Source organism: Epinephelus lanceolatus, chromosome 17 (genome assembly GCF_041903045.1).
Source record: "Epinephelus lanceolatus isolate andai-2023 chromosome 17, ASM4190304v1, whole genome shotgun sequence".
Classification (NCBI taxonomy): Eukaryota; Metazoa; Chordata; class Actinopteri; order Perciformes; family Serranidae; genus Epinephelus; species Epinephelus lanceolatus.
The window spans coordinates 21,902,919-21,930,486 of NC_135750.1; the positions used below are offsets into that span (position 1 = coordinate 21,902,919).

Below are 27,568 nucleotides of genomic sequence, written 5' to 3' on the forward strand. Positions count from 1 at the left end.
CAGTAGAAGGCATTGCATACGCGGCTCTGTGTATTTCATGCAAAAAGTTTTTCAAACTCAGCATGATGGGGATCAAGGCAGTGGAATACCACATGCAGAGAGAGAAACACATAATCGCCAAAAAATATATAAATTGATTAAAAAAAAAATTTAAAAAAATAAACCCCACCAAAAAATGCCAGATATTTCCCAGTTCTGTTCTTCCCTCGTCTTCTCCACCATGCCTGGATAAGTAAAAAGTCATGTTTTATGTTACAATAAATTTGTAAAACAATTGTCCCTAACCCTATGTAATGGGTGTTTTGTTTTTGTTTTCAATACTGGTAATTGTAAAATTTATCTTACATTAAATTACAAGTGGCATTTAAAAAGTTTTTAAAAGTCTTAAATCTAACTTGACTCGAGATGTAGGAAACCTGGTTACCACATGTAAAAATACATCCGTCCAGTGTATATCCTCTAAAAGCATGACTTGTTTTGTATTTTAGCTTTCTCTTAAATTCATTAATAACACCACTAGTTTTCTGTAACAAAGCTTCAGAGCATCAAGATCAAGATCAGTTTATTAACAACTTAACATCCATAACTTCAAAAGCTGTCCTTATAAATAATGTATTACTGAGCTATAAAGCCTCAATTAATGATTAATTTACTATCAATGAATCCCACAATTGCTGAGTTTTAAGAAGTATTAATTTTATGGGAGCTATGGAACAAAATGTAAACACAACATCAGTATATTATCACCTTGTAGCAGTATAAACAGTTGCCTATTTACACATCCAGCAAACACGCAACAACATAAGCACTCATTTGAAGATGTATTATCCGCTAACGTGACGACTGCAAATCCAATATTTACACTCTTTTTTGCTCTGCGGGTCTCCACCAACTAACGAGAAACAAATATCTGCCTCTATAGCTCCCATGCTCCTCTGTGGTTATTATAGTCACTACTGTAACGTTGACATTTGTTTGGTGCTGGAGAGGTAATGACAGCGTTATGATTGGACCAAGATGGTAAAGGAGGGGGCCATGTAAAACCAAAACAATGAGCTAAAAGACGCCAAAACTCTCGTTCAGATGAGAATAATTCTGTGTGTTTGTCACAATGAGTGACAAACAGTCTTTTGTCCTTTAGCTACACTAATTTGGTTGGATCATCAAACAGCTTATTTACTAACAAGTGTAAGAGCAAGCACAAACTCATTAGTGTCATGAGCAAGATGTACTTTAAAGTGTCAACAGTAAAAGTACTTGTTTGCCTCTAGAGAGATATTATCACTGTAAACATAATTTTAATATTGTAGCTGGTGGAAGTGAATCTGATTTTAACTACTTTATATTCTGCTCAGTATTTTAATCTATAAGCATGCACCAGTGTTTATTTTATTATAACATCCCTTGTTTTAGGAAGTGGTGCTGTCCTAATGTGTTCCACCAGCACTGACTTTAACTTTACAAACTAGGTCAAACAATGCAGCAGCACCTTCTTTACCAGACAGAAAGCATTAAAAGCCAGCGGTGAGGCCTCAAAACGGGCTGAGTCCTGCCTCCAGTACAGCCAAAAAGCTTTCCAACAGAGTCAGGTCCTGGTAGGGGCGAGCAGGCTGGAGTGGCCCTCATTTATCAACCTCTTCAGCTCCTGCAGACAGCTGTGGGGAGAGCACAGAGGAGCCGGCGTGTTTACACCACAGTTCAGCCGAGGCCCTCAGGACAGAACAGATGAAGATGCTTGCACACACTCATTTACACATCCTTACATGCACTTACTCAAACAGTGTCGGGCCCAAGTATAATAGCTGTCTGTTCGGTTGGGGTTCACATTGACATTTATGATAGGATGTGCGGCCTCGCCCTCTGACACAGAGCTGGCGCTGTGTTGCAGATATTTTGTGTGTGAGTCATTTGATCAAGATATATTTTACCTTTAATACAGAAGACATTGCTGTGCAGAATAAACTCATGCTATCAGTAGCTGTGGTCAGTGGCTGCTGGCCTGGGAAGCTCCTGATACTATCTTTAACGAGGCTGTGGCACCACCTTGTGGTGAAGTGTGTTATTGCAGTGAAATCCTGATCCACCCTTTCACCGCCACACATTTGTTGTGACATTTGTCAGTCACGCTACAGAGGCATTCATTGGCCAACATCCCCTGTCTGTGTGTTGTCTTGAACTTTGACCTGACTCGGATCAGTGCTGGGATTGGCTTTACTGATACATCTAGATTCTTATTGGTAAACCCGCTCACACCCACTTTACATCTCCCAAATCCAAGTTGAAGGTGAACGTCCTCTTGCATCCCGTTAGCTGTCCCGGTACCTGCTCATCGTCGCCACAGTCTCCAGTTAACAGCAGCCATGTCGGTGTTTTGTGAGGTCCCTCAGGCAGCCCCTGTAGCTGTCTTCAAGCTAACGCAGGACTTCACTAACGACCAGTTTCCCAAGAAGGTGAACCTCGGAGTTGGAGGTAAGATGTCCACTTTAAGTCCGAGCAGCAGCCGTGTAGCTAACGACACCGTTAGCCATGGTTCTGATACGCTGGGACCAACCGTTTTTAGCTAATGTTAGCTTAGCTAGCTAGGTGGTTCTTAACAGAAGCAGGTGTTACGACGAATTCTGTGACCTGTTGAGGAGGTTCCCCAAATTATCCTGCCTTTTATAGCATGTAAATTGTGACACACATACTGGCATGTGTTATCCCAACCTTGTGACCCTCTAATACAGTATTAAAATAGGCTAACACATTTTGATATATAGTATGTTTGCTCTATATAAAAGTATGACTAGTCAGAATTTGACGGGTCACAAATTTCGATGTAACACCTGCACCATTTTCTAGTTAGCATGAACAGGTGTCTTATTTGGTGTAACTTTACAGCTGTGACAGGTGATATAATGCCATTATTTAACCTCCATTTGACATGAGGATTGATTCACAGCTGATTGATCATGTTACTTGCTACTTAGTCACTCCATACCAACTGATTGCAGCTTTGTAGATAATGTATCCCTGTTATATAATAATGTGGGACAAAGGGTGTCATCATTTGTACTCTCTGCACAAACTGCACAAACCCACTCACTGACTGTGGACTAAGGAGTTGATTGGATTGCTGTCCCCTCATGTTGCAAGATCAAGCTCCCGGCAGGAGTTTAAATATTTATTACTTGGTTTCCCTGGTAAAGCAAGCTATTAGCACATTTCAGTCCTCTGTTTAACCGTTTTGAGTGTTAATCGTATTAAAAGTAGTAATCCTCGCTGCTTAAATTGCAAAGAAACAGTGTGAGAAACATTGCTTAGCTCTGTTGTGGCAGTGTGTTATGGCACTGCAGGATGAGGCTGCCTGAGTCCTGTGATTAGTACAGGAGGCTGAGGCCTTATAATCCCCTTCTCTCTGCAAGAAGCTGTGCCGCAGATGGTCATTAGCTAGTGGGCAGCTGGGAAATGTAGGCCAAGCAGTTTCTAGATATTAAAAAATAATTAGAGCTCAAACAACTAGTCCATTAATTATTAGTCGAGTAATTGGCAACTATTTTGATAATCCACTACTTGCTTAAGTTATTGTTGAAGTAAAAATGACAGAAATTAACTTGTGCCAGCCTCTCAGTGGTGAAGATTTGCTGCTTTACTTTTATGTTATATACTGAGTGTCTCTGGGTTTTTGAAGACGTCACATGGGTCTATAGCAGGGTTGGAAATGAACTTTTTTGTCCACCTGACACTGCGGCTGGTGTGGCACTTGGCTGGTTAGAGAAGCAAACCTAGCAGCCACTTGCATATGTCACCAGCATTTGTCTGGTGGCTGGTGCTAATTTCCAACCCTGGTCTACAGAAACTTAACAAAACTTCATTTTACTGTTAGGCATTTTATAGACCAAATGATGATAATTAAAAACAATCTGAAGAAGAATCAGTAATGAAATAATGGTTTCTTGCAGACCTAGCTGTATTGGCTCAAGACTGATTATTCATTTTCTCAGATAGTCTCATCTTTAATGCAGGTAGATGAAAAACAAGATAAAACTCACTGTAGACAATATTTAGCCTGAAACTTATGAGTGAGCTGCAAAGCAAGTTGACGGTCTCTGTTCTGAAGATAAAAAGACTATTGTATACTCAGGTCCTTATCAGGTGGTGACATGGAGGTCAGCTGGCTGAAACACTCAACAGAGAGATGAAAGTGCATGTGTGTGTTACAGTATCTAACTGATCTTTCCAGGGTCAATGTGACAGTCTGCTTAAAAGTCATACTTGAGGCAATATATCAAGGCTTTAATCTTTCCTTCACTTCTCTGTATAATATTGGTCTCCTTAAATTGTTCTTTGCAGCCTACCGGACAGATGAGGGCCAGCCATGGGTTTTGCCCGTGGTAAAAAAGGTGGAAAAGATCATTGTGCATGATGACAGGCTAAACCATGAGTACCTGCCCATCCTGGGCCTGCCTGACTTCAGATCATCTGCCTCTAAGATTGCACTGGGAGAGGACAGTCCTGCCATCCAGGAGAGCAGGGTTAGTGTAGTTTAAGACCACATTATATTTCAGTTTTCAGTGTATTTGCATTTAAACTAACTGTCTTTTCTGTCACTGCCAGGTGGGGGCTGTCCAGTGTCTGGGAGGCACAGGTGCTCTGAAGATGGGTGCAGAATTTCTCAGGCGTTTCTACAATGGAAACAACAACACCAAAACACCCGTCTATGTGTCTGCACCTACCTGGGGTAAACCCACACATACACTCAAACAAACAGTAAAGTAGCACAGAGTGGTAAACATAGAAAGTAGCTCCTCATTCAAGGACTTGGTATCTGAATCCTTTACAGAGAGTTCTGTAGATGTGAGCGGTCAGTCCTCTGTAAAGAAATAGTTTAAATATATTATTTAGCCTGTTATTAATATTTACTCTGTACCTATACACTGTATCGACAGACTTATTCTTTGCCAGTGCCACTATCAGCATGTGGTTGTTATATGTTTTGTCCACTAGAGGGCATTCCAACATTATCAATGAACATATGGAATTACCAACAGGTGATAGCTTTTTTACTCAGTAAAAATCAAGCTTAGTCACAAAATGAATAATGTTATCTTGAAAACTTAAATAAACATTTTAATCTTATATCGTTTATTGAAGGTATACCATGCAGGATTATTGCATAATGCTTGTAAACATGCTCGTCTAACACCAGATTCAGTCTCGTTTGGCGTTTCGCCTCACTATACTTGCGTTTTTTTTGGTGCTGTGTTGTTTGGATGCCTGCTGCTTATGTTCTTGCACCTGGTTGTTATCTTTATATGAAACCCCAACCTCACCTGAGCAAGGGGGTTTGTTTTAGTAAACTATAGACTTCAAAGTGTTGGAGTGTTTTAAGTTTTTATGTTAGAAGCATTTATAAAACAACATATATATTTGTATCTAGTGTACCACTGTATCAGACTTTTTGTTACTGTTTGTTTCAGAAAATCACAACGCTGTATTTGCAAATGCTGGCTTTGAAGATGTCCGTCCATACAAGTACTGGGATGCAGAGAGGAGGGGCCTAGATTTGGATGGTTTCCTTGGAGACCTGGAGGTAAGCAGTGTGTGATTAAGACTCTGGTACAATTTGATTTTGGTCATTAGTCATTCTCATTTGGAGTTTACAGTACTGCTTCGTCTCTCTGTGTCCCACAGAGTTGTCCAGAGCGTTCTATCTTTGTCTTGCATGCCTGTGCCCATAATCCCACTGGAACAGACCCCACACAGGAGCAGTGGATGCAGATTGCAGAAATAATGATGGTATTATACACGAACATGCTCACAAATACAAAACAACACAGTGTCCATACTGTTGTCTGAACTACCACTGCTAACACAAGTGTCAGTTTAATCAGGACATGGTTTTGCATACTTTATTTATCGCAGTTTGATGATTGTTTGATCTTGTATCCCGTTCTTTTCCAGAGGAGGAAGCTGTTTGTGTTCTTTGATTCAGCTTATCAGGGATTCGCCTCAGGGAGTCTGGATAAAGATGCCTGGGCGGTCCGCTACTTCGTCTCCATGGGCTTTGAAATGTTCTGCGCCCAGTCGTTCTCCAAGAACTTTGGCCTCTACAGTGAGTGACCCTTGGGTGCTTGAGTCATACATCACTTGCTTGCAAGAGAGTGATAAAGACTGTTATTCTTTGTACTGTTCTATGTCACACAGTGTTTTATATGGCAACATTTTAATAGTAGAATAAAGGATAAGCCCCAACAGATTGCTGTAACAAAGCAACAGCTGCAACATTGATTTATATTCGACACGTCTTTCTCGTTTCAGATGAGCGTGTAGGCAACCTGACCATTGTGGCTCGTGATGCAGACAACCTGAAACGAGTTCTGTCCCAGATGGAGAAGATTGTCAGGACCACCTGGTCCAACCCACCGTCTCAGGGAGCTCGCATTGTTGCCATCACTCTTAACTCACCTGAGCTCTTCACTGAATGGTCAGCACAAAATATCCCCATAAAAAGAACACTCAAAGCACTGTATGTATATATGTAAAAACAATGTATTTTTTTCCCCAGTGTAGAGATACTCTTTTATTTTTGTTTGACTTTAGGAAGGACAATGTGAAGACCATGGCGGACAGAGTGTTGTTGATGAGAGCTCAGCTGAAAGCTAAGCTCCAGGCTCTGGGGACACCAGGCACTTGGGACCACATCACAGAGCAGATTGGCATGTTCAGCTTCACAGGCCTCAACCGTGAGTACAAAGACTGTACACAGGCAGCAAACCTTTTCTCTCACACACATACCCCCCCCCCCCCCCCCCCAATAGAAACCAATATATTCAGCACTTCAAGGTGCTGCAGTTACACCAAAAAAAAGCTGAACTCAGCTGTATGTCTCGGGGAAAAACACTCTGCTGTCTTTTAAACCTTTTAAGCCCTAAGCCTATTTTACAGGCCTCTGCTTGAAAATTGCATACCCATAATGAAATATGTATATCTCTGCAACCACAACGTCTATTTGAATACTTTTGGTGTCATAATAAAGGGAACATGTGTGAGATTTGTTAAGATGTAAATATCAGTATATGTGTTACATGTGAAGAGTAAATGAAGATGGCACACAGCACAAATGAAAACGTTTCAGGTTCGCCTAAAAAAAAAAAAAAAAAAAAAAAGTATTTTCAGGATGAGTATCCCTTTGGAATGATGCAGCTGTAGCTCTAAACCTCTATCAAATCATAGCACAATATGTGAACATTAACTCTGCAAAGGTTGATTTCGATAAAGTGAAGCAGTACAATATTAGAGAGGTTTTACTACAGACAGTTCAGACAAGGTCTCCATGTGTGCCATTTTGGCACAGTTTGGCACCATGTGTGCCATTTGATTTTTCCCATGTACAAAACTATTTATTTCATTTGTATATCACTAATGGTGTTCAGTACATCCAAATGCAACAGTTTTGGGCATTTTTTTGAAAATTTTTTGAAAACAGATTTGTTTTTTTCATTGATATAAAAATTTATATAAAATACAGGCACATAGAAGAACATGGAATGATGGCAAATCTGGTTAGCTCAGATTGTCCTGAAAAAACAAAACAAAACAAGATATAGCATGTGTATGTAGCCTTTAGAATGACTGTGATATGAGCTTAAAAGTAAAGGCAGTAAAAATACCCCAAAAAGGCCTAGGGCCCATAGGGTTAAGAAATACGACATAATAACAAATCTTTACATGTCCACAAGACACATAACTTCAGAGACACAAGATAAAAGGTGTCATATGTCGACTGTATTCTTGTCAATTCTGCAACAATAATAAGTGCTGGTTGGTGGATCAGATGCACGTCGATAAACTCACACTCTTGGTCACTCCAAAGCTCCACTCGTTTTTCCTCCTTTTCCATAGTTGAAGAGAACCGAGACTTGTTTACGTTATTGTGCCTCCCCTGTGTCCCCTTCATGTTCGTCATGTGTACGTGGTTTGCTGCGTCCTGTTTGGTGCTGGAGAAAGTGCACATATTGGTTGTTGACAAAGCTCATGTCATTGAACTTCCATATTTGCTTGAGCTAAGAGTAAAAACTAAGGAAATGTGTCTGCAACAATAAAATCACTGCAAAGGTCATTTGTTGTGATCGAAAACCAATATAAAGTTACCAGACAAATCCAGGATGTATCTGCTTTCACACATCTCAGATAAGCAACAAATTCACTGTGCACTACTTTAGAAGTTTAACAGTTTTAGCATTTGTTCATAATACTACACAATATAGTATTTCTTGATACACTTCAATATCTTTACAGGATCTTTAAAGTATCTAATCATTAATCAATGAATGATTAAACCTGACTTCTGTGTTTCCTGCAGCCAAACAAGTGGAATACATGGTGAAGGAAAAACACATCTACCTAATGGCCAGTGGCCGCATCAACATGTGCGGTGTGACCACCAAGAACATAGACTACGTGGCCGAGTCCATCCATGAGGCCGTCACCAAGGTCCAGTAGAAGACTACACCACCCACAGCTCTCAGTACTTCCTCCTGCCCGGCCCTGAGCCACCAGATTTCAGAGAAAGTGTTTGTTTCCAGCTGATTTTGTGGCACAAACAAACACTTATTTGCACAAATATGCAAACAGCCCTCAGCTAACTTATCCCCCTCCTTTCAGTGTTCGTGATAAGCTAGACCTGTTTCTGTCTGAATGCACAAATGGCAATTATTCCTTTAAGTAATTATGTTTTTAATTTGTCCTTCTATTTTCTTCATGTTGGTCTCTCACTTATAGTGTGTACTTAGTGTGATTTTCTTTTTTTTTTACAGTAGTGTTCTGTAAGTGTGTGTCTCAACTGTGTCACGATTACCTCAGCAATGCTGACTCAACTGTCTAAAAAATGTTTGTCATACTGTTAAGTTTCATCCATTCCAAGTGTTACATAACAACACATTTTGAATTTTATTTGACCTGCATTAATTAGCATTAATGATTAACAGCACTGACTTACTGTAGCTTTGATTAGACGAAGCAATAATAGTAAATGTAAGCGTTTACCACGTCTATCATGAATGAAGTAGCAGTATTATGGTAACTGCTGAATGTAATGTGAACAAATGAGTTCTCAGGAAGATATTTTTTAACTTGAGCTATGTAATTTATTAATACTACTGTCTTATGCCCAGAGCGGTGACACTAATTACCTCACTTTTAATCAGTATTTATGGAGAGTTTTAACTCGGTGAGCACAAACAGCACTGAAATTTCCTCGCAGTCGTCCAGGTGACTCCGGAGTAATCTCTGTTTTCGGCTCACAGCTGAGTTTTGTGATGTCAGGCACCTGTAAAGTGAATGTTGAGTTTGCACAGCGTCTGTCTGTCCGTAGCACTGGTGCACTATTACGTAAGACCCTAACGTCTGTGGCACAAACACTAATGATCAACCAGTTTGCTATCGTATCACTGTGTACAGTACACCAATACAGCAGTCTTACTGTCCTCAGACCTTCTAATAAGATGAATGAACTCTAATAAAGAACTATAAATAGTATGTTTGTAATGTCGTCACATATGTTGGAATCTGTACACATACTTTAAAGTGAGTGATCATGCTGTATGCACATTTTAAAGCAGTTTAAATTTAAATCTATAAACGGTGGAAACAAGACAAAGCAGACAAGAATAATAGTTCAGTCAATTTATTAATAATTTAACCATCCCTTGTGTAGAACATATGGTCCGTCTCTTGATATCTTTGGGTAGCTTATATAATCATGTGAATAATACATTACAAAACTTTGCCTTTTTTTTATCCTAAACAATATATCAATCCTCACAAATATAGAAATCAGTGTTGACTAGATGCAAAATCTCTCTTCACACAAATCCTCTTACTGAGAGTCAGTTGCCAGATCAAAAGACTTCCTCTTGCATGCTCTGTGTATATAGAGGGGTCAATGCGAATAGCTTAGCAGCGCAGTATCCTTTGTACTTTCATAGCCTTACCAGGCAGCATGAGTTATGTCACTGAGTGTCCCGAAACACCACCTGCGTGTGTGTGTGTGTGTGTGTGTTTGACGGGAGGCGGTGGCTTGACGTCAGTGTGCGTCATATTGCTTTCCTCTTTCATATCTTTCTCTCTGTTCTTGTTGAGCGGTGTACCTGCCAAGATTTCACAACGCAGAGCAGCTCAGTCCAACCTGAGCCACTGCGAACACATTTCAAAAAAGATCAAATCACTGTTTCATTATTGCGGATTATTTATAGAACAATGGCTTAATTTTTTCCTTCAGTAAGCAGCATTGAATGCCCCAGATATCCTCTGCGGTAGATACAGTGACCTTTGACCCTTTCTCAAGTCCCTTTGTGCTGTAGTAGCAATAGTTAAAAAGAAAACTGCCTCGCTGCAGTATTTATTGCACTTTAACTCAACTTTTTCAAAACCTCAGGCTCATTCTAAAACATACCCTTTCTTTAGATATCAGTAAGTGGCACACTGCGCCCGTGTGGGGAGGAGTTACTGCAAATCATCCTACTCATGCATCCCTTTACTTAAGCATGCATATGGGAAAAACACAGCTCTCTACAGGGGGTGTTTCTACAGTAAAAGCAGCATAAACAAACATGCAAGTAGCAACTACTCTGTCCTTGAGAATACTCATAATATCCACCTGGATCCAGCGACCCAAAGACCCCGAACCCATAGCTTATATTGAATTGGTGTATGCAGCTTTGGTGAGATGAACTGTACACAGAAAAGTGGCTTATATGGCTTCTAATGGTGTGGAGTTGATCGCCGCTACGTGTTCTAGGCTCATGTTTTTTAAAAAGGTGACAACATCGAGAGAAAAGGTGGATAGAAAGACTAAAATTGTGTCCATACAGGTACATATGCAGTGTGAGGGAAATGTTTTAATGGGAAGACATACTAGACAGATTCAGTGTGGGAAGAATGCATGTACTGAGTGTGTGTGTGTGTGTGTGTGTGTGTGTGTGTGTGTGTGCATGTGGTAGCCATTTACAATATGCAAGATGACTTATATTGCTATCATCAAATTACTTTAGGTAACTCTGACACTTTAATATAAAAATCAGATAAGAAATTGTTTTTCAAGCACAGGCAAAATTGCATGCGCCCCTCTAAGCTTTCCGAGAGGTCAGTGTTTACCGTAAGTAGTCATTCAAGCTGGAAATTAATTTATGGCTTTCTTTTATAATTGTGTTCTTTTAATCTGGCTTAAAAATTGTGCTCTTGTTGGCTTGATGGCTAGTGTGTCTGTTGGCAGTAGGTGGCACCTTTATGGCAACATTAGGACAATTCCCTGTGCAAACATTTTCAGTATTTGGGAACTGCCGTATAATAAATAAATAATAAAAATTGTTTTATTCGTTGTTTGATCAAGTAAAATCTGGCTCAGATATTATTTAAGGACAGTGTAGGGCTCCGTATTGAGAGATCTTGTAGAGTCCGGATGGCTTAAATGAGATGATTGAATGGATAAAGCTACTATTAGAAGGCTTATATGTCAAGATTTGCCCCGTTTATGACAAAACACGTGAAGAGAACCTCCGTACAGTCCAGTGTAAGGCTGGATAAATCCAATACTATGTTGTTTAGATTTGTCCAATCAAGTTTTTTGTCTGATCTGTCCCACTTATGATCAGCAATCACTTTAAGGGTGTGAAGTCAGGCAGAGGTGGGACAGCGTGTGCCAGTGGGGACCTGAGTATTACTGGTGGCTACATCACTAAGATGGCTCAGTCTCCTGTGAGAGTTGTGTCGGAGCATGGAGGGAGTCTACGAGGGGGTGGTTGTTTACTAAGGAGAACCAGTAAGTGATGCAGAGGAGGAAGCTTCATCCTCAGTGTCACTGTGCTAGCTCGTCACCGGCGGCTGCTCTGAACCTTCCTCCAAACTCTTGTCTCCGTCGCGAGACTTTTTCCTCCTCTTGTTACCTAGAAACGGAGGAGAGATTCAGGTCATTACTGGTTAAAACATCATGCGTTTTATCTTTCCTTTCTCATTAACCCTGCTGTGATCGCCATTAACTGGAATAACATCAGCTGCACTAAGCATCAGGGCTGCTGCCTCAAACCATTAAATACAAGTAAATGAGTCATATGGTTGCATCTGGAGAATCTGCTCTGCTGAGGAGGAGTAGGTTGCAGCGAGGGACACGACACATCACCTGTTGCTAAGATACCCCCGGCACTGTTTCCAGAAGTTTGGGCGCATCTAATGGCGTGTGTGGGTGTGTGCTGTCGCATCAGTGTCGGTGACAAATGGTTTACTCACTCAATTTACGCAACAGCTTTTTCCCGATGTTCTCCTCCGAGCTGGACAGAGACAGAGAGCTGATGAAGGGGGAGGTGGAGGGCTGAGACTCTGTAGGCACGTCTGAAAGAGAGAGGGTAAGGGAGGGAAGAGTCATCAACTCTGCAATGTGACTCAATATAGAATCGAATAGAGAATATTTTGGGATGGAAATTTGTCTTCGGCTCACCAAACACACAAGAAAACATTACAAAAAGCAGACAAGTACTAAGACAAGCATATAGAATCATTACAAAACAACTAAACACGAGATCAGCTCATTGTCTGTCTGTGGTTTAAAACTCAGCAGTCACCTTGTTAAGAATACTGAATGCACTTGGGATGATATATTAATATCTGAAATATATTTTTAGTTGCCAGAGGGACTCTATAGTGCCTCCCAGAGCTCAAGCTCAGACTGGCTGAACAGAGGATGGGAGCTATCTGCCAAGAGACTCCTTGCTTCCTTCCTCATCCTCTCTGTAAAGAGTCGGGTCAAGGCATTTTGTGGCTTGCCAACTATTTTACTTGCCATATATAGAGTGTATTCTTGGATGTACTGTTTAGGTGACAGTACCATACAGAAAGGTGAAAACACTCTCAACCATAGTTTGCTACACTAATTCTAAAATCTGCGGACTAACACCAAAGTCTCTGAGTTTTCTAGGAAGCTAAAGTCACTGTGAGCATGTCTTGAAAATATACTCGGTATTTCCGGAGAAGCTCACATGGGTTTCATTGGTTAACATTAGCCTAGACATAAAACACACAACAACATACATTATCGATTTAAAAGGAAGAACAGTATTACATAAAATGTCTATTTTGTCAAATTTGGAAAGAGGAAAAGAGGTAGTTATGGGGGCGTTGGTAGCGTAGTGAATAGTGCCGGCGCCCCATGTACAGAGGCGATGCTTGTATTACTTTAGTTTAGTTTGGTCATTTTCCAACTTGTAAAACACAAAATTTAAATTTAACATTTATTGTTTTTGTCAGCTCCCTTTAAATCATACATAAATATAAATATGAGTGTATGTATATATACATTATATAGGCATACTGTCTGCCCAAATATCCCAAACAGATTTTGTGTACCCTTTTAATGTTCATATTTAAGTTTTATATTTGTTAATCATCTTGTGTTTAAATAATTTATTTAATCTAATGTGTGTATTACACACTTTCATTTCTGTTTCTAACCCATTCCACACACTAAATAACTACACATTTTAGAATAGAATTTAAAAAGCATTTATGATTTTTGTAAATTTGATGTATTATTACTCTATTAATTGCACATTATGACTTGTAAGGACAGTTTAGGACTAAAGACTTCACACGGGACTTGAGTGCAAAGGCTTGAGACTTACTTGTGACTTGCAAAACAATGACTTGGTCCCTCCTCTAACAAAAGCTGACAAGTAAAGTCATAGCAGCAACATTCCTGAGTGTACTGACTTTAAAAAAAGATGGGGTTTATTGTATGTGGACTAAACTGTTCATGTGTTAGAGGAAGAGTGTGTTATTAGTTCTTTCAAATGCTTCATAATTCTTTGATGTCATTTAATTACACTGCCTGAAAACTTTCAAAGGAAAATACTGAGCGCTGGTTTGTTTTTTTAATCCTTGTTTACCACCATTTTTTGTATATTTGCAAGTTAGACATGCAATTAAAACTGATTCTTAGTGCAACTTCTTTAAATCATCCCAGTCGATGTATCTTGAGTACATAATTCTTATAAAACAAACAAACAAAATGAAACTTTCTAGACAGTATATGCATTCCTGCAGAGGAACAAACTAAAGGTCAGTTAGACTCATGAGCCTGTTTCCTCCTGTCAGGACGCATGCTGCAGCACTCACCATTCTCTCCATAACTTTCCGGCCGGTCCTCGTGGATGTAGGGAATCTCATCCATGCGGAGGAACACAGTGTCGTTCGGACTCCTCTGTCCGTCAGATTTACTGCCTGTGAGGACAGAATTGGATCAATCAGGCATAGCCGCATAGCAGCAGCTGGTTTATAGCTCTGCCTGCAGAGGGAGGTAGAGAACTATATCAGTTAGTGGGTTTTTAAGGGTCCAGTCAGAAGTTGAATAAGACCGTGGGTTAAAAGTATGAGGTTTAAATTCCAACTAAAGATGAGCTTGAACCAGTGGAGGAGATTTAATTGGTAGAATCCGCTGCGTTGTGACTGAATATAAAACCTGGCGGTATATAAGTGGATGCTTCTCTTTTATTGACCACCAACGGAACCATCTGTCCAGTGATTTTCTTTATGACGTTAACGCAAACATGCACAAAGTGGGTGGCGTGTTGCACACAGCATAAGACAGATGGTATGTGTGAAATCCTTTAAGCCTTGAAACCAATACAGATTGGTTGATGTTTGCACCAGTGAGTGAGTCACTGTCAGTGTTTAATTTATAGGATTCCTTTTTTACTGATGTTATAAATATGAGCAAGAAATTCTGTTGTCAGGGTTGGTATGACGACTTTGGTTTTTTATTTACAGAATGTATTATCATTGCACCTGCCAGTCATCAGATCATCAGTTTTCAGGGTGTTCCTGACCAGTCGGACAGTTACATTAATCATGCATTGCTCCTGTCAGACAGGTTTTTGGCCCTTAGCCCACAATGCACTCCAATCAGTGTGTTTGATCCTTTGAACCTCCTCTTTCTTCCTCTTCAAAAGAAGTCTCCACCACAACGATGAATTGTGAAATTCATATTAAGCCTCATGGAGCTGGCTCATCATTTACATTTCAGGGCTTTGGTGCTGCTTTTATCTGTAGAGACTAACTGTGAGTGCAGCAGTAGAATCCCCTCTGAAAATAAAAGAGAGCAGGGGAAATGTTGTGGTGCTCGTAACAAACTTTGTGTCTGAGCAAAGAGCTTGTGGAGGAAATCCAGTTTTAAGCCGAGGAGGGGAATAAACAGATGTTTTTGAGAGGGAGTGGAGGAGAGATGGTGTCACTGAGGGAGCAGATGGTGATGTCAGGTACTAAAGATTTTCATGTCACGTCATCTGAAGGACATGGGAAGTCCAAACGGTTACATGTAGGGCTGCAAGGTGGTTAGCATTGTCGCCTCACAGCAAGAGGGTTTCGGGTTCAAACCCAGGGCGGGGTTCAAGCGCGGGGTGAAGGAGCCCCTCTGTGTGGGGTTTGCATGTTCTCCCTGTGTCAGCGTGGGTTTCCTCTGGGTGCTCCTCCAGCTCCCCAAGACTCCTAACAGGATAAGTGGTTACGGAAAATGAATTTTCATTTAGGGGTTCTTGGGAGTTTTGATGACTGAATGCCATTTTTAGGGAACCAGCGTATGACTGAGGGCTGCATAGGAAAAATGCACAGTATTGTGGGGTGTCACCCCCAATCTGTATTATGATTACTGCCTTGCATCACAGTAATGTAAACACAATTTGTACAGTCAGCATGTTGTCATAAGCATCTACACTACTTACGAACGATGCGGTTTCTTTCGTTGAGCTGGGAGGTGTTACGAAGGCCACCATGGGGATGGAGATGTGCAAGGCGTGCCAGCCCCAGTCGAGTGTGTGTGTGCGTGAGGGGGAGGGCGATGCTGTGTGAGCGGGCCTCTGGGACAGGAGTCCTCCCCTTAGCATCAGGATCCACCGCATCCGGTGTCTGAGGGGAGCTGTCCATCCTGGTGGCAGTTAGGGCGTTTTGGTAGTGGCTCCTGGTGATCTGTGGGGGCATAGACAGCGAGTATCAGATCTGTGTGTGTGTGTGTGTGTGTGTGTGCATGGCTGCCTTTTTACCTGTCTAACCCCAAAAAAGGGCAGAAGAGGTGAAGCGAGGGGGCGCATCCATCATTGAAGGCTAAAATATTCATGGTTGAAATGGAGCTCAATTATCCCCAGTGATTAAAGGGAAGGGGATGTACAAAGGGGAGAGCGAGGGACAGGATGTCTGTGTTCAGTCAGAATCAGGGATTAGGACATATCAAAGGCAAACGCTGCAGCAGAGGAAGAGTTTGAATTTTTAGGAATTTTGAAGATTAAATGGGGGGAGCTTAAAAGTGCAGTCGCCCGCTTGTGCTCCCATTTTTTTTACTTTAACTGTGCAGGAAATTATACATTTAATTGAGACTATAATAACAGTAATTTATGTTTTTTCAGAATGTTTCTGTGTTGTGTTTATCGGTGTTCATGTTTATAACCTTGATGATCTGCAGGTCTGTGAGCTGACGGACTGAGTAGTCTGGTAAGTAGGCCCCTCCTCCTGTGGTGAGCTGACCCACACTGCCTCCACTCAGTAAGGAATCTGATTGGTTCAGACCACTGCCCCGGGAACTATACCTCGCACCTGAACAGAACAGAAGAAGAAAACTTGTAATGTCTTTTGTCTTTTACTAACTTCCTTTCAATTAAAGGTCCAGTGTGTCGGATTTAGGGGGATATATTAGCAGAAATGGAATATAATATAATAAGTATATTGTCTGTAGTGTTTAATCACCCGACAGTAAGACTTGTGTCGAATTGTGTTTTTGTTAGCTTAGAATGAGCCATTTGTTATATCTACATAGTTTCCTCGTCCAGGGAGATCACCATGTTGCACCACCATGTTTCTACAGTAGCCCAGAATGGACAAACCAAACACTGACTCTAGATCGGGCCATTTGCATTTTTGTGACAGCCACCATAGTTAGCAACTAGCAGCGTCCGAAATACACTGATTTTTTAATGTGAAACTGCTTCATTCAACTCCCAGCTATTCAGCTCCTGGTAAAAAACCTCCTGAACATCTTGGGCCAGTTGCACAAAACACCTTAAGTTAAGATTTCCCTTCAAGTCCATGTTAAGGCTTTGTTAAATAAAATCAGTTGCACAAAACATGTCTTTTCCTTCAGGTTTCCTTAAAATGTTCACTTAAGTATTTAGGGTTTCTTCTTTATTTCTTGTTTATGTCTGTCTTATACTTTAGGAATCCCTTGAAGTTAGTTAAATCATTACACAAAAGACTCTGTGGGACTACCACTCGCAGCGTCAGAAATCAGGGTCTGGTACACTGTGTGCCAGGCAGCAGGAAGGGGCGGGGCCCCAAGTGTGCTGATCCCTGGCATCGCAGACTGGCTCTGGGGATGTGAAACGTCACCTCTCTGGTGTGGAGGGAGGTGGACGGTACCAACTAGACATAACTTTGGGCTCACCTCCATGCCCAGCACTGGTTCTGGAACCAATCTCTTGGAGCCTGGGCGCCTCCCATTGGAGGTGTTTTGGGCATGTCCCACTGGCAGGAGGCCCTGGGGCAGACCCAGAACATGATAGAGGGATTACATATCTCATCTAGCCTGGGAACGCTTTGGGTTCCCTCAGGAAGGGCTGGAAAGGGTTGCTGGGGAGAGAGACGTTCTAAGGAATCCTTCTAAGGGATTCTGTGCAACACCCTCAAGTAAGGAAAAATTAAGTCTTTAGGGTCATACTTAAGGAGAAAACTTAAGGTGTTTTGTGCAACTGGGTGCTGAAGTTATCACAGAAGAAAGGTGAGCACAAACTAGCAGGTGCAGGGCTAGCGGCTATCTCAGAGGAGCCGAACAACATCAGAGAAACAATGATTTGTAGCATGAAACTGCTTCATTCAGTGCTTTGACCGCTTTTAATCAGCTGCTCCATTTGTTTTGGAGAATAGGGCACCTCTGCTCATAATTTGGCTCCTAGTAAAAACTTCCTTAACAATGAACACTGAAGGAAAAACCGGGAGAAGTTTCAGCTGGTTGCAATTTGCAATCCTCACCACTAGATGTCACTAAATCCCCCAAAATCTGGACCTTTAAAGCTAACAGAGTAGGGGAAAAAACATGGATTTCTGCAGCAATTATACATCTCCAGGGCATATAGTTTGAAGAGACGATTGATGGTGTTAGACATAGAAGTACTCTGTTATGTAGGCTAGGTCTTTTCCATTCACCTATATTCTGCATGGTTTTCTAGCCGAGTAGAAAGAAATGCTGTTGGAGAGTAATGACTTAGAGAGAGCAAGAAAAAAAGACCGCTCTTTTGAGATGTGAGACTTCTGCAGCTGCTTAAGGGAAAATTCTGGATTCTTTAATGTCCTAAGAAGGGATTTTTCGAATATTTTAATGGGGTCCAATTTGCTTTAAGCTCACCCTGAACATCACACATGCAAAACATGCAAACAACTGCCACAAGAAACAGAGGGGGCTAGAGAGAGAGACAGGCTGTCTGCTTGCTCTGCAGTCTTAGCTGGATTTCATATAATCCTGCGCAGGTCATGTCCTTCCACTGGGAAATTCTCTGAAATCACTTCTTTTAATTACTTACTTCCCACGGCTGCGGCTGCTGCTCTTGCAGGCTGACGCTGTACAGACGCTGGGTGGGATTTAGACAGCACATACACGTCTGCCACCGGCACCACATTTGTTTTCTGATTATTATTGCTAAACTGTCGGCGTTGTCATCATCATCGCCCTCATTGTGATATCGATCTATAATGCTTCATGTGTGCACTTACTTACCAACAGGCAGGGGTGAGATGAGGGCCGGCATGCCATAATAGGAGAATGCTCCATTTTCAAAGCGAAGAGCCTCCTTTCCTATCTCTACCTCCACCCGGCCCTGCAACGTCAGCACAGCCATTTACATGCATTAGCCCCATGCTCATGGTGTGACATACACACTGAATTGATTACTCATCTAATGGCCTCCCACACAGAATTATGCAGACAAACACTGTAATTATAACAACTACAGCAAAGAACAGAGTATCGTTTGGTTTCAGGATTCATCTGCAACATTCTGCTTTACTGTCATTAGTGTTATTTGCAATAATTTACCTGCAGAATAAGAACAAAGTAGTCCACAGGTTTGCTTCTCTGGAAGAGGTAGTGTTGAGGCGCATGCTTGTTCTTGGGGTTGAACTTGAGCTCCTGCACAACGCTGGGATGTTTGATGAGACGCAGCAGGATCTTTTCTGACAGGTGACACAGCCTAAAAGGCTCCACCTCTAGATGGATGCATGTAGACACACACACACACACACACACACCAAAACAAAAGTCAGAGAGAACACCGTGTCCCCTGCCCTGTTACCTTGTCCTTTATCCAGCACTCTGCTTTCTGCACCCACAAACACTCTGCAGCACACAGTAGATGCAAACATGTATAAAGAAAATGCTACCTGTCGACAAGAAGCGATGTGTTGCGAGCAGTAACTGCGGCGAGATCTTCACCTTCAGCTCATTTTCTGCCACTTTAAAGATGGAGAAATCCTGCTGCTTCCTCTCGTGGTTGGATACTCGCCTTTTGTTCCGATTATCAGCTGTGAACGCACGCAGATCACAAATCACATGAACTGCATGGTGTGCAGTGCAGATATCACGTTTCATAAATGCTCTGCTAATAGCTGAGGAAAGAAAAGGTGTTAATCTGTCACTAATTTGGTTACCTGATGAGATATGCCACATAAGTACAGTATTCTTGTTGGCACTACAAGGAATTAGAAGCTGCTCTAAGGCGCTGCTGACCTCATTAGTTGCTGCCGCTTTATGTGCTGCGTGCCACCAAACACCACACATACAGTATATTAGTATGTTTATCCACAGCTGCAGATAGCAGGAGATTATCCACCTCTGATTGATAAATTGACTGATCCTCTGCAGATGCGTGGAGCATTAAATGCATTATATTCCATTAAATACATCAGAGCTGCAGCAGGAACAGCTGGTGTGCTATAAATGCCTGAAGTCTGGAGAGATTAGCTCGCCTGTGCCATACACACACGTAATTATGCACATGCAGACACACAAAAACTAGAGTTTATGAACACCCTCTGCATGTAATTAAAACTGCAGCACACTTAAATGTCCATAGTGTTTTTGTACTTGTTTCCTCGTTGTGCTTTGCAAGTAGTGAAATTCAGTGAGGGAACTAAGAGACCAGCTTAGATATGAAATGAAGGGAGTTTGGCATTTGACGTCCTGTCTGTGAAGAGCCTTTCCAGCCAATTAAAGATGAGAGGATTATGGTGATTATCTGTGAGATTGGGCCAGTTATTCACATTATTTAATTATGCATCAGCAAGGAGCTGGGAGCAGCAGGGGAGGGAACGTGGGATCAATAGTTTAATGAAAAAGCAGAACAGGAGGTGGTGGAAGAAATGAAATTCCAGTGTACCATCGCTGTATAGTACATGTTGTTGATTTGAGCATTTTGCTGCGATGTGGTGGACCACAGAGCTGAATAAAGTCTGTCAGCTGCTGCGACAAACAGAGAAAATCTATTCAGTGTGGGAGCAGGGAATATAATTACATTGATTCACAGCTAATGCAACAGTGACTTTGAAAACTCAGAGTTTCATAATCAGTGCGTTTCTGCATCGTACGTACTATACAGGTCTGTCTCGTCCACAATCTCAGACTTGATGATCTCTTCTATGACGTCCTCCAGGGTGACGATGCCCATCACTTCATAGAAGGGGTCTCCATCGCCTTCGCTGTTCACCCTCTGCACCACAGCCAGGTGGGACTTACCTGCAGTCATCAGGGGAGAAAAAGAGGAGTGAGTTTGTTTTCCACAGTGTCAGTTCAGGCTAAAAACTGCCCGTGCAATGGGGCTGAGAGGCAACGTCACCGGATAAAAATAACACGAGTCAACAGCCTCCAACTGGATCTGTGCAGTCAAGATGAAAATCAGCATTAATACACCAACTGGAGCCGAGAGGCCGTAAACACAGGAGAGATCTATCTGAGAGCTTGAATGTGAAATTATGCCAATGTCAGGACTGCCCTTGTGTGTGTGTGTGTGTGTGTGTGTGTGTGTGTGTGTGTGTGTGTGTGTGTGAGAGACTCAGACGAGGAGAAAGTGGGCATTTGGGGGATTAGTCTGTAGACACTCTGACAGTTTGGAAGACTTGGGCGCTTACGTAAACACTGACATTACGCAATCGGTCTGGGGATGCCTGCATCTGCTGACTAAACTGCCCATGCTGCTGCCACCTCTGTTACACACACATACATACACACATATACGCTTTACACATCCATGAGCAGACCCAGTGCTCCCTCTCAGTGAGTGTTAGGCTGAACATGACAAGCTTGCCAGATACAATGACACAGCTCGCCAACAGCGTCTCCGGAACAAGCTGATGAAACGAATGTGACAAGAAGTTAAAGTTGCCACCACACTCGAACATCACCGGGAGAGAAGGACGAATTCTCATGAACACATTAACAACACACTGTTACTATGCTTGATGGATATAATGTAGTTTTTTTGTTGTTGTTATCATTACCATCACTGTCATGGTTCGTCTTGCGTCAAACAAGTTATCTAACCAAATTTATGACATCACCAGAGCACAGATTCCAACGGTCTCCGACCTTACTTCGAACAAAATCAGCGGCTCATATGAGATGGGCCGATTTAGGGGATCACTGCCAGGGGATAAAATGGATCAAATGCTTTAATCCACTGCAACAAGACAAAAAAAAAATCCTGATTGACTGACAGGCAGCAGCAGCCGCCATCTCCCAATGTGAAACTCCGACTGTGTGAGATTGGCTGAGATGACGAGCTTGTACTCGGTGCTCAGGTCAGCTTGTCTGAAGAGCTCAGGTGAGTCAGAGGTGGATTTGCCATCAGCTGCTGATGTGCCCGGGCACGGCATTACATCATTCAAATGTTACATAATACTCTTGCAGAACGACACACACGCACACACTCACCAGACTCACACACGCAGACGCACATGCCCGGGGCAAAACTGGGTCTACCATGGATGTCCCCTTTGCAAATGTTTCTGCTCCGCCAGTTTCCCAGGCTCCTCCAGTCTGTGTTGTTGCACATTCATAATGCATTACACTGTGTGTTTGCACATGATTGTGCTGCATGATGTGCATATTTGCTGACTTTTCTGCAAACATTGCAGCCAAACAATACAGAAATAATGCATTGTTTATATTTCTGCAACTATTTTTTTCTCCCTGTTATCTTCACATGCAGACACAACAACTTATGCACACGTTTATACCATCATGGATGCCTTCTATGATGTTGTATGTCAATTAGTGTATTCTTTGGTAGATTTATATGCAGTGTTGGAAGTAACTACATTTTCTCAAACACTGCTCTTAGAGGTCTAGTGTGGAGGATTCAGTGGCATATAGCAGTGAAGTTACAGATTGCAGCCAGTGAAACTTCCCCTGTATGCCAAGCATGTACACGAAGGAGAACTACAGTGGCCGATGTGAGAAAACACAAATCTACACGATCTAGAGCCAGTGTTTGGTTTGTCCATTCTGGGCTACTGTAGAAACATGGTGGAGCAACATGGCAGACTCGTTGGAAGAGGACCCTCTTCCTATGAAGATATAAACGTCTCATGCTAAGGTAACAACAACATAATGATTCTTATTTTCAGGTGATTATACACTGAAGAAAACATATTTATTATATTTAATCCCTGCCATTATATCCCCGTAAATCCTACACACTGGACCTTTACATAAAATTTTGAGTTGTATTTTTGAGTTTAGCGAGCGAGCATTTATGTATGCAGCTCTTTATATGTGGAATCTTCTGCAGAGGGACTTTAAGTTGCACTCATTGGTTCCTGGAGAAGCACTGCTGCGGGATTTTTGGATACAATCATCTGTCATCAAATGTCAGGGTGTATCTCAGCTGGTCTTTGTAATCATCTGTAGTTTTTATGGTTCACTTATAGCATATGTCAACATACTTTTTGGCCTTTCTTTATAGTAATATCATTTTGTGTTTTACATTGCTTGTTTTAGAGCTATATATTTTTATTCTGTGCTTTTGTTCTATGTTGTCTGTCTGTAACTTACATTGCTGCCTGTCTTGGCCAGGACACTCTTGAAAATGAGATTTTAATCTTAAGAGGTTTCCTCTGGTTAAATAATAATAAAAAAAAATTCTAAAATAAATGTTATACTACTTTACACTTACACTTTGGTACATTTCAGGGAGAAATATTGTACTTTTTATTCCACCATATTTATGTAACGCCCATTTTTACTGCTTACTGTTCAGATTAAAATTTTACATTCAAAATACATGATCCACTTATAAAATATGAAGCATTTTGTTCTTAATTAAACTATCCAATGGTGCATGGAACTGTTAATAGCTCCATCCTAACCAACTACAAAATCAAAGTACCACTTACATGTTAGTGCATTAATAATTAAGATTGGATTGCATAATAATATAACCTTAGGGGTGGATTTCAGGGGGACATGCGCATTTGTGTCTCCCAGTAAAAGCACGAAAATAGCAGAGGACTTTTATTTTGACAAAATTGAAGACATTTAGGCTATAAACCGCAGACAAGACAAATTGGTGCAGAAAAATTGAGCGTGTTTGTTGCTCAATTTTGTGGCATATGTCAATTCAGGTCAATTCAATTTTATTTATAAAGCCCAATATCACAAATCTCAATTTGCCTCAGAGGGTTTTATAGCATACGACATCCCTCTGTCCTTGGACCCTCACAGATAAGGAGAAACTCCCCAAAAAGCCCCTTTAACAGGGTAAAATGTGGTAGAAACCTCAGGAAGAGCAACTGAGGAGGGATCCCTCTTCCAGGACGGGTGGACGTACACTAGATGTTGTGTGTACAGAACAGATCAGCGTAATAAATGTGATAGATATGTGTTACCCCCAATGCTGACATGACACCTAAGCCCCTGACGCCCCTGATTTAAACTGCAGTACTTTCACTTGTGTAGAATCTACATAGTGTGGTGCTACTTTTACTCAAGAACATTACCTGAGTCCTTCTCCCACCTCTAAGGGAATATCTCCCCCTGATACGTTTAAAGATTTACAGCAGATCTTGTATTGCTGATAAAACCTTTTCGCCAAAGATGCAAAAATTAAAAGGCATAGCTTCCTGTCTGAATGATTTTTGTACATACTCTCTGCTGCACAGTATGTTCTTAGCCTTCCCTTACATTTCTTTCATTACTGCTGACATTTCCATCCTTTCCTCCGACACACACCTCACCCCAGCTCATCACCTCTCTCAGTGAGACGTCCCCCACAGCTCCCAGCCAGGCTTCCTGAACAGCGGGAGGCTTTAATCCATTAGAGCAAAGTAAGAAGGAGGCGAGAGGGGAAGGGGAAAGGTCGGAGCTGAATTTTTCATGGGTTGCTCTGCAGGTTTGGATGGCGACGACCTACAGAGTGAAAGAAGCTTTAAAGTCACTGTGGACTGATAATTAGGTTCACACACACACACACAATCTAAAGGTGAAGCCTGATTTTACCTTTTCACCTCTGCTTATCTATAAATAACACAGTATGGAAACACATAGGCTCAGGCTGGGGGCCCATGGATCATATGTGTCAGAGCAAAGCTCTCCTTCATAATCCTGAACGAAATACAGCTGTAGACCTCCTGACCTACAAGTGGCAAACTAATTTATGACCGTGCCAGAGTCACCACAGCCTCCTTTCACTGTCTCATTGGTCCACTGCTGCCTCCAACCAACATCTATTGAGCTCTCTTTGTCAATGAACAGATTCACATCTTAATCCCCCCTCAACACAAGCCAGTGTCAATGAAATCCTTACATAACAGCCACTCCAGTAGCTTCTCATATCTCATATATTCATCTCCATTTTACCTTGTGACAGCATCAGGAGAGCAGTTTGAGCTGCACACCGCAGGGCATCCATTCAGCATCACAGTCAATGTTATCACTGAGACTGAAGGGGGTCCCTGGGGAGAGGCGACACACTTTTGCTCGGTAGTGCATCACTGCATGTGTACGAAGGACGGCATGCTGTAATACTGTGACTGCACTTACCAGCGGAGATGCTAATCAGACAAAAGATGTGTGATTCAGAGGGAGATAGAGATGCTATTGATCGCCTCTGCCGCCATCCCTGGGAGGGTAAATGCCTCCGTTCATGCTAAATTCTTTTTTGACATCACATTAAAGCGTGGATCCGATAACTGATACACATGGTCTGATAAATAAAGAGGAAACAAGCAGGAAAGGGAGGGGGGGGGGGGGGGGGGGCAGATAAAGTTCAGAGTGTTTTTGCCATGGGAAAATGACTCCTACTACATAAATTCTTAAGATAACCCCACTCTAGTCTGTGGTAGCCTCTAACTTCTGGCTGAACCAGACTCACTGTGTGACACTATATCAGATTTCACATATGGCTCTCACTGCTCTGGGGATCAAAGGGCTTTACTGGCAGGCCCACTGTGGGCCAATGGGCTGATGTATACGTTGACTTCTGCACTGAAATTTAGTTTCTAAGTATCACAGTCACTTCAAAAGAGATTTAACTCCTAGGTAGCAGGATGCATAGCTTTGAGACGGTTCCAAAACACACACATGGCGCCTCACACACCAGACACTCCTTACTCATAAGTTCTGGACATGTAAAAACAGAAGACACACCTCCCTCCTGCAGAGTGCTTCATGAAAACTGATTTTAAAGTGGGTTTACCTCTCTTGAATTCCTCCAGCATCACATCCAGCTTGGTGTCATTGAACACGCAGTGCATGGGATGCTTGTAAAACTGAGTGATTGTTTTCAGGGGAGTGCAATCATCCGGATCCACGAAGGCCAAGTCTTTGACAAACAGGATGTCCACGATGTTGGATCTCTCGTTCTCGTAGACCGGGATGCGGGTGAAGCCGCTCTGCATCACGTCCGACATGGTACAGAAGTCCAGCACGGCGTCCAAGGACAGCATGTAGCAGTCTGACAGCGGGGTCAGCACGTCCTCCACCGTCTTGGTCCTCAGCTCCAGGGCTCCCTGGATGATGTTGAGCTCCTCTTTGACCAGGTCGTGGTACGGGTCTGTGACGCGCAGCATGGCCACCAACTTCTCCCTGGTGTAAAAGTTGCTGATCTCCTGGTGCAGCATGATGTCCAGGATCTTGGAGACTGGGTAGGCGATGGGGAAAAACACCAGCATAAGCAGGCGGGTGGCGCAGAGGGTCTTGGAGGCGATGGCGAGACTGTGTCTGGACGCCACGGAGTGAGGTAAAATCTCGCCTATGAAGAATATCCCAAAGGTGCACGAGGCTGTTGAGAGTGCAGTCATTCCTAAAATCTGGCACATCCACACCACAAAGCATGTGTTTGTAAGCACGTTGCCCAGCACCACGGTGCAAAGGATGTAGTTCCCATGTTTACGCACTGACTCTATTTTCCGTGCGTATTTCTGCTCCTTCTCTGTGCCACTGTTCTGCAGGACCCGCAGCTCCACGGGGTCCAGGGCCAGGATGCTGATGTTCAGACCGCTGCAGAGCGCGGACAGCCCCAACAAGAGTATCGAGACACCCGCCTGGAGCCAAACATCTGCCTCTGGAGGTCTCTCCACCACCGCCAACCAGAAGTCTTTGGTGCTGAAATGCTCCCATTTCACTCCATCAAACGCGCACATGGAGTAGTATTTGATCACCTCCCCTCTGCGGAGGTCTTTAGCGAGCAGCTCCACCAACACTGAGTTGTGACTTGAGGTGGATCTGAAAGAGCCCAGCAGCTCGATGTCAGAGCTTCGGGCATTCTCCTCATCGCACGGATTACTCGTGGACCGGAGCCGCCTCTCCGTGTCCCCGCCGTCCCCATCTGGCTCCTCTATGAAGGCGATCCACGGGGCGGCGGGAGCCGCGTCAGGTCTGCCGCTGATGTTGGGATGCTGCTCCGTAGCTGGAGATGCGGAGTAGTAAACCCTCAGCATGAAGCGGGTCCCCTCCAACGCTCTCAGCATCCCATCCTGCACGGACAGCTCCCCGCTCTGGGTGTCCTCCGGCCGGACGCCGAGCAGCGCTGCTGTCGGGGCCGGCAGAGAGGAGAAGGTGACGGTGAGGAAGAGCAGGGAGAGCCGGCGCGGATGCAGGATGCAGCACAGAGCATCCGCAGCATCCGCAGCCATCATGCTGAATGAACTATTGAAGGACATGGGAGAACTGGGTCACGTGGTGTGCGGTTGGGATGGATGGAGCATCTGGGTGGCCATATCCATGAAGAAGAGGATGGGTACCTTACAGAGGGAGAGAGAGAGGGAGGAAGAGGAGAGGGGCACCAGAGTCCTTAAATATACATGACAAACCGTGACGTAAGCCTGTCATATTTGCTTTCTGCCACTTTCTAAAAATAGAAGGCAGGAAATGCCCAGCCATGGACGACTAATGTGACACACACGGGATCAAACATGACCCTCACCATAGAAACCATTTATTAGGCAATAAATAAACAAATAAATAAATGCTGAGGAAAAAAAAATACACATAAAACATAATTTAGCGGCTGAC

The 27,568-nt window shown here is 42.6% G+C and overlaps 2 protein-coding genes across 2 annotated transcripts; one reads left to right on the forward strand and one right to left on the reverse strand.

Moving 5' to 3' along the window:
- The first annotated feature begins 2,262 nt into the window (after positions 1–2,262).
- got1 (glutamic-oxaloacetic transaminase 1, soluble) lies at positions 2,263–9,519 on the forward strand. The gene is made up of 9 exons (XM_033613289.2): positions 2,263–2,469; positions 4,333–4,514; positions 4,597–4,720; positions 5,460–5,572; positions 5,674–5,778; positions 5,944–6,094; positions 6,301–6,466; positions 6,583–6,725; positions 8,345–9,519. Exons 1-9 carry the CDS (start codon positions 2,361–2,363, stop codon positions 8,482–8,484), a joined length of 1,233 nt encoding a protein of 410 aa, XP_033469180.1. The 5' UTR covers positions 2,263–2,360; the 3' UTR covers positions 8,485–9,519.
- Positions 9,520–11,203: 1,684 nt separating this feature from the next.
- On the reverse strand, positions 11,204–27,315 carry cnnm1 (cyclin and CBS domain divalent metal cation transport mediator 1). The gene is made up of 10 exons (XM_033613288.2): positions 25,752–27,315; positions 20,651–20,794; positions 19,444–19,584; positions 19,100–19,269; positions 18,782–18,881; positions 16,466–16,611; positions 15,747–15,990; positions 14,146–14,250; positions 12,265–12,366; positions 11,204–11,924 (listed from the first exon to the last, which is right to left on the reverse strand). Exons 1-10 carry the CDS (start codon positions 27,214–27,216, stop codon positions 11,845–11,847), a joined length of 2,697 nt encoding a protein of 898 aa, XP_033469179.1. The 5' UTR covers positions 27,217–27,315; the 3' UTR covers positions 11,204–11,844.
- Between the last annotated feature and the right edge of the window lie 253 nt (positions 27,316–27,568).

Bases quoted from the DNA above. Each gene is read 5' to 3' on its own strand.
- got1 (XM_033613289.2), top strand. From the start codon at position 2,361: ATGTCGGTGTTTTGTGAGGTCCCTCAGGCAGCCCCTGTAGCTGTCTTC. The intron at 6,467-6,582 runs GTCAGCACAAAA...GTTTGACTTTAG, and splicing joins CCTGAGCTCTTCACTGAATG to GAAGGACAATGTGAAGACCA. The intron at 6,726-8,344 runs GTGAGTACAAAG...TGTTTCCTGCAG, and splicing joins CAGCTTCACAGGCCTCAACC to CCAAACAAGTGGAATACATG.
- cnnm1 (XM_033613288.2), bottom strand. From the start codon at position 27,216: ATGTCCTTCAATAGTTCATTCAGCATGATGGCTGCGGATGCTGCGGAT. The intron at 14,251-15,746 runs GTAAGTAGTGTA...CTGTCCTCACAG, and splicing joins CGAAAGAAACCGCATCGTTC to GCAGTAAATCTGACGGACAG. The intron at 12,367-14,145 runs GTGAGTGCTGCA...TCTCTCTTTCAG, and splicing joins GGAAAGTTATGGAGAGAATG to ACGTGCCTACAGAGTCTCAG.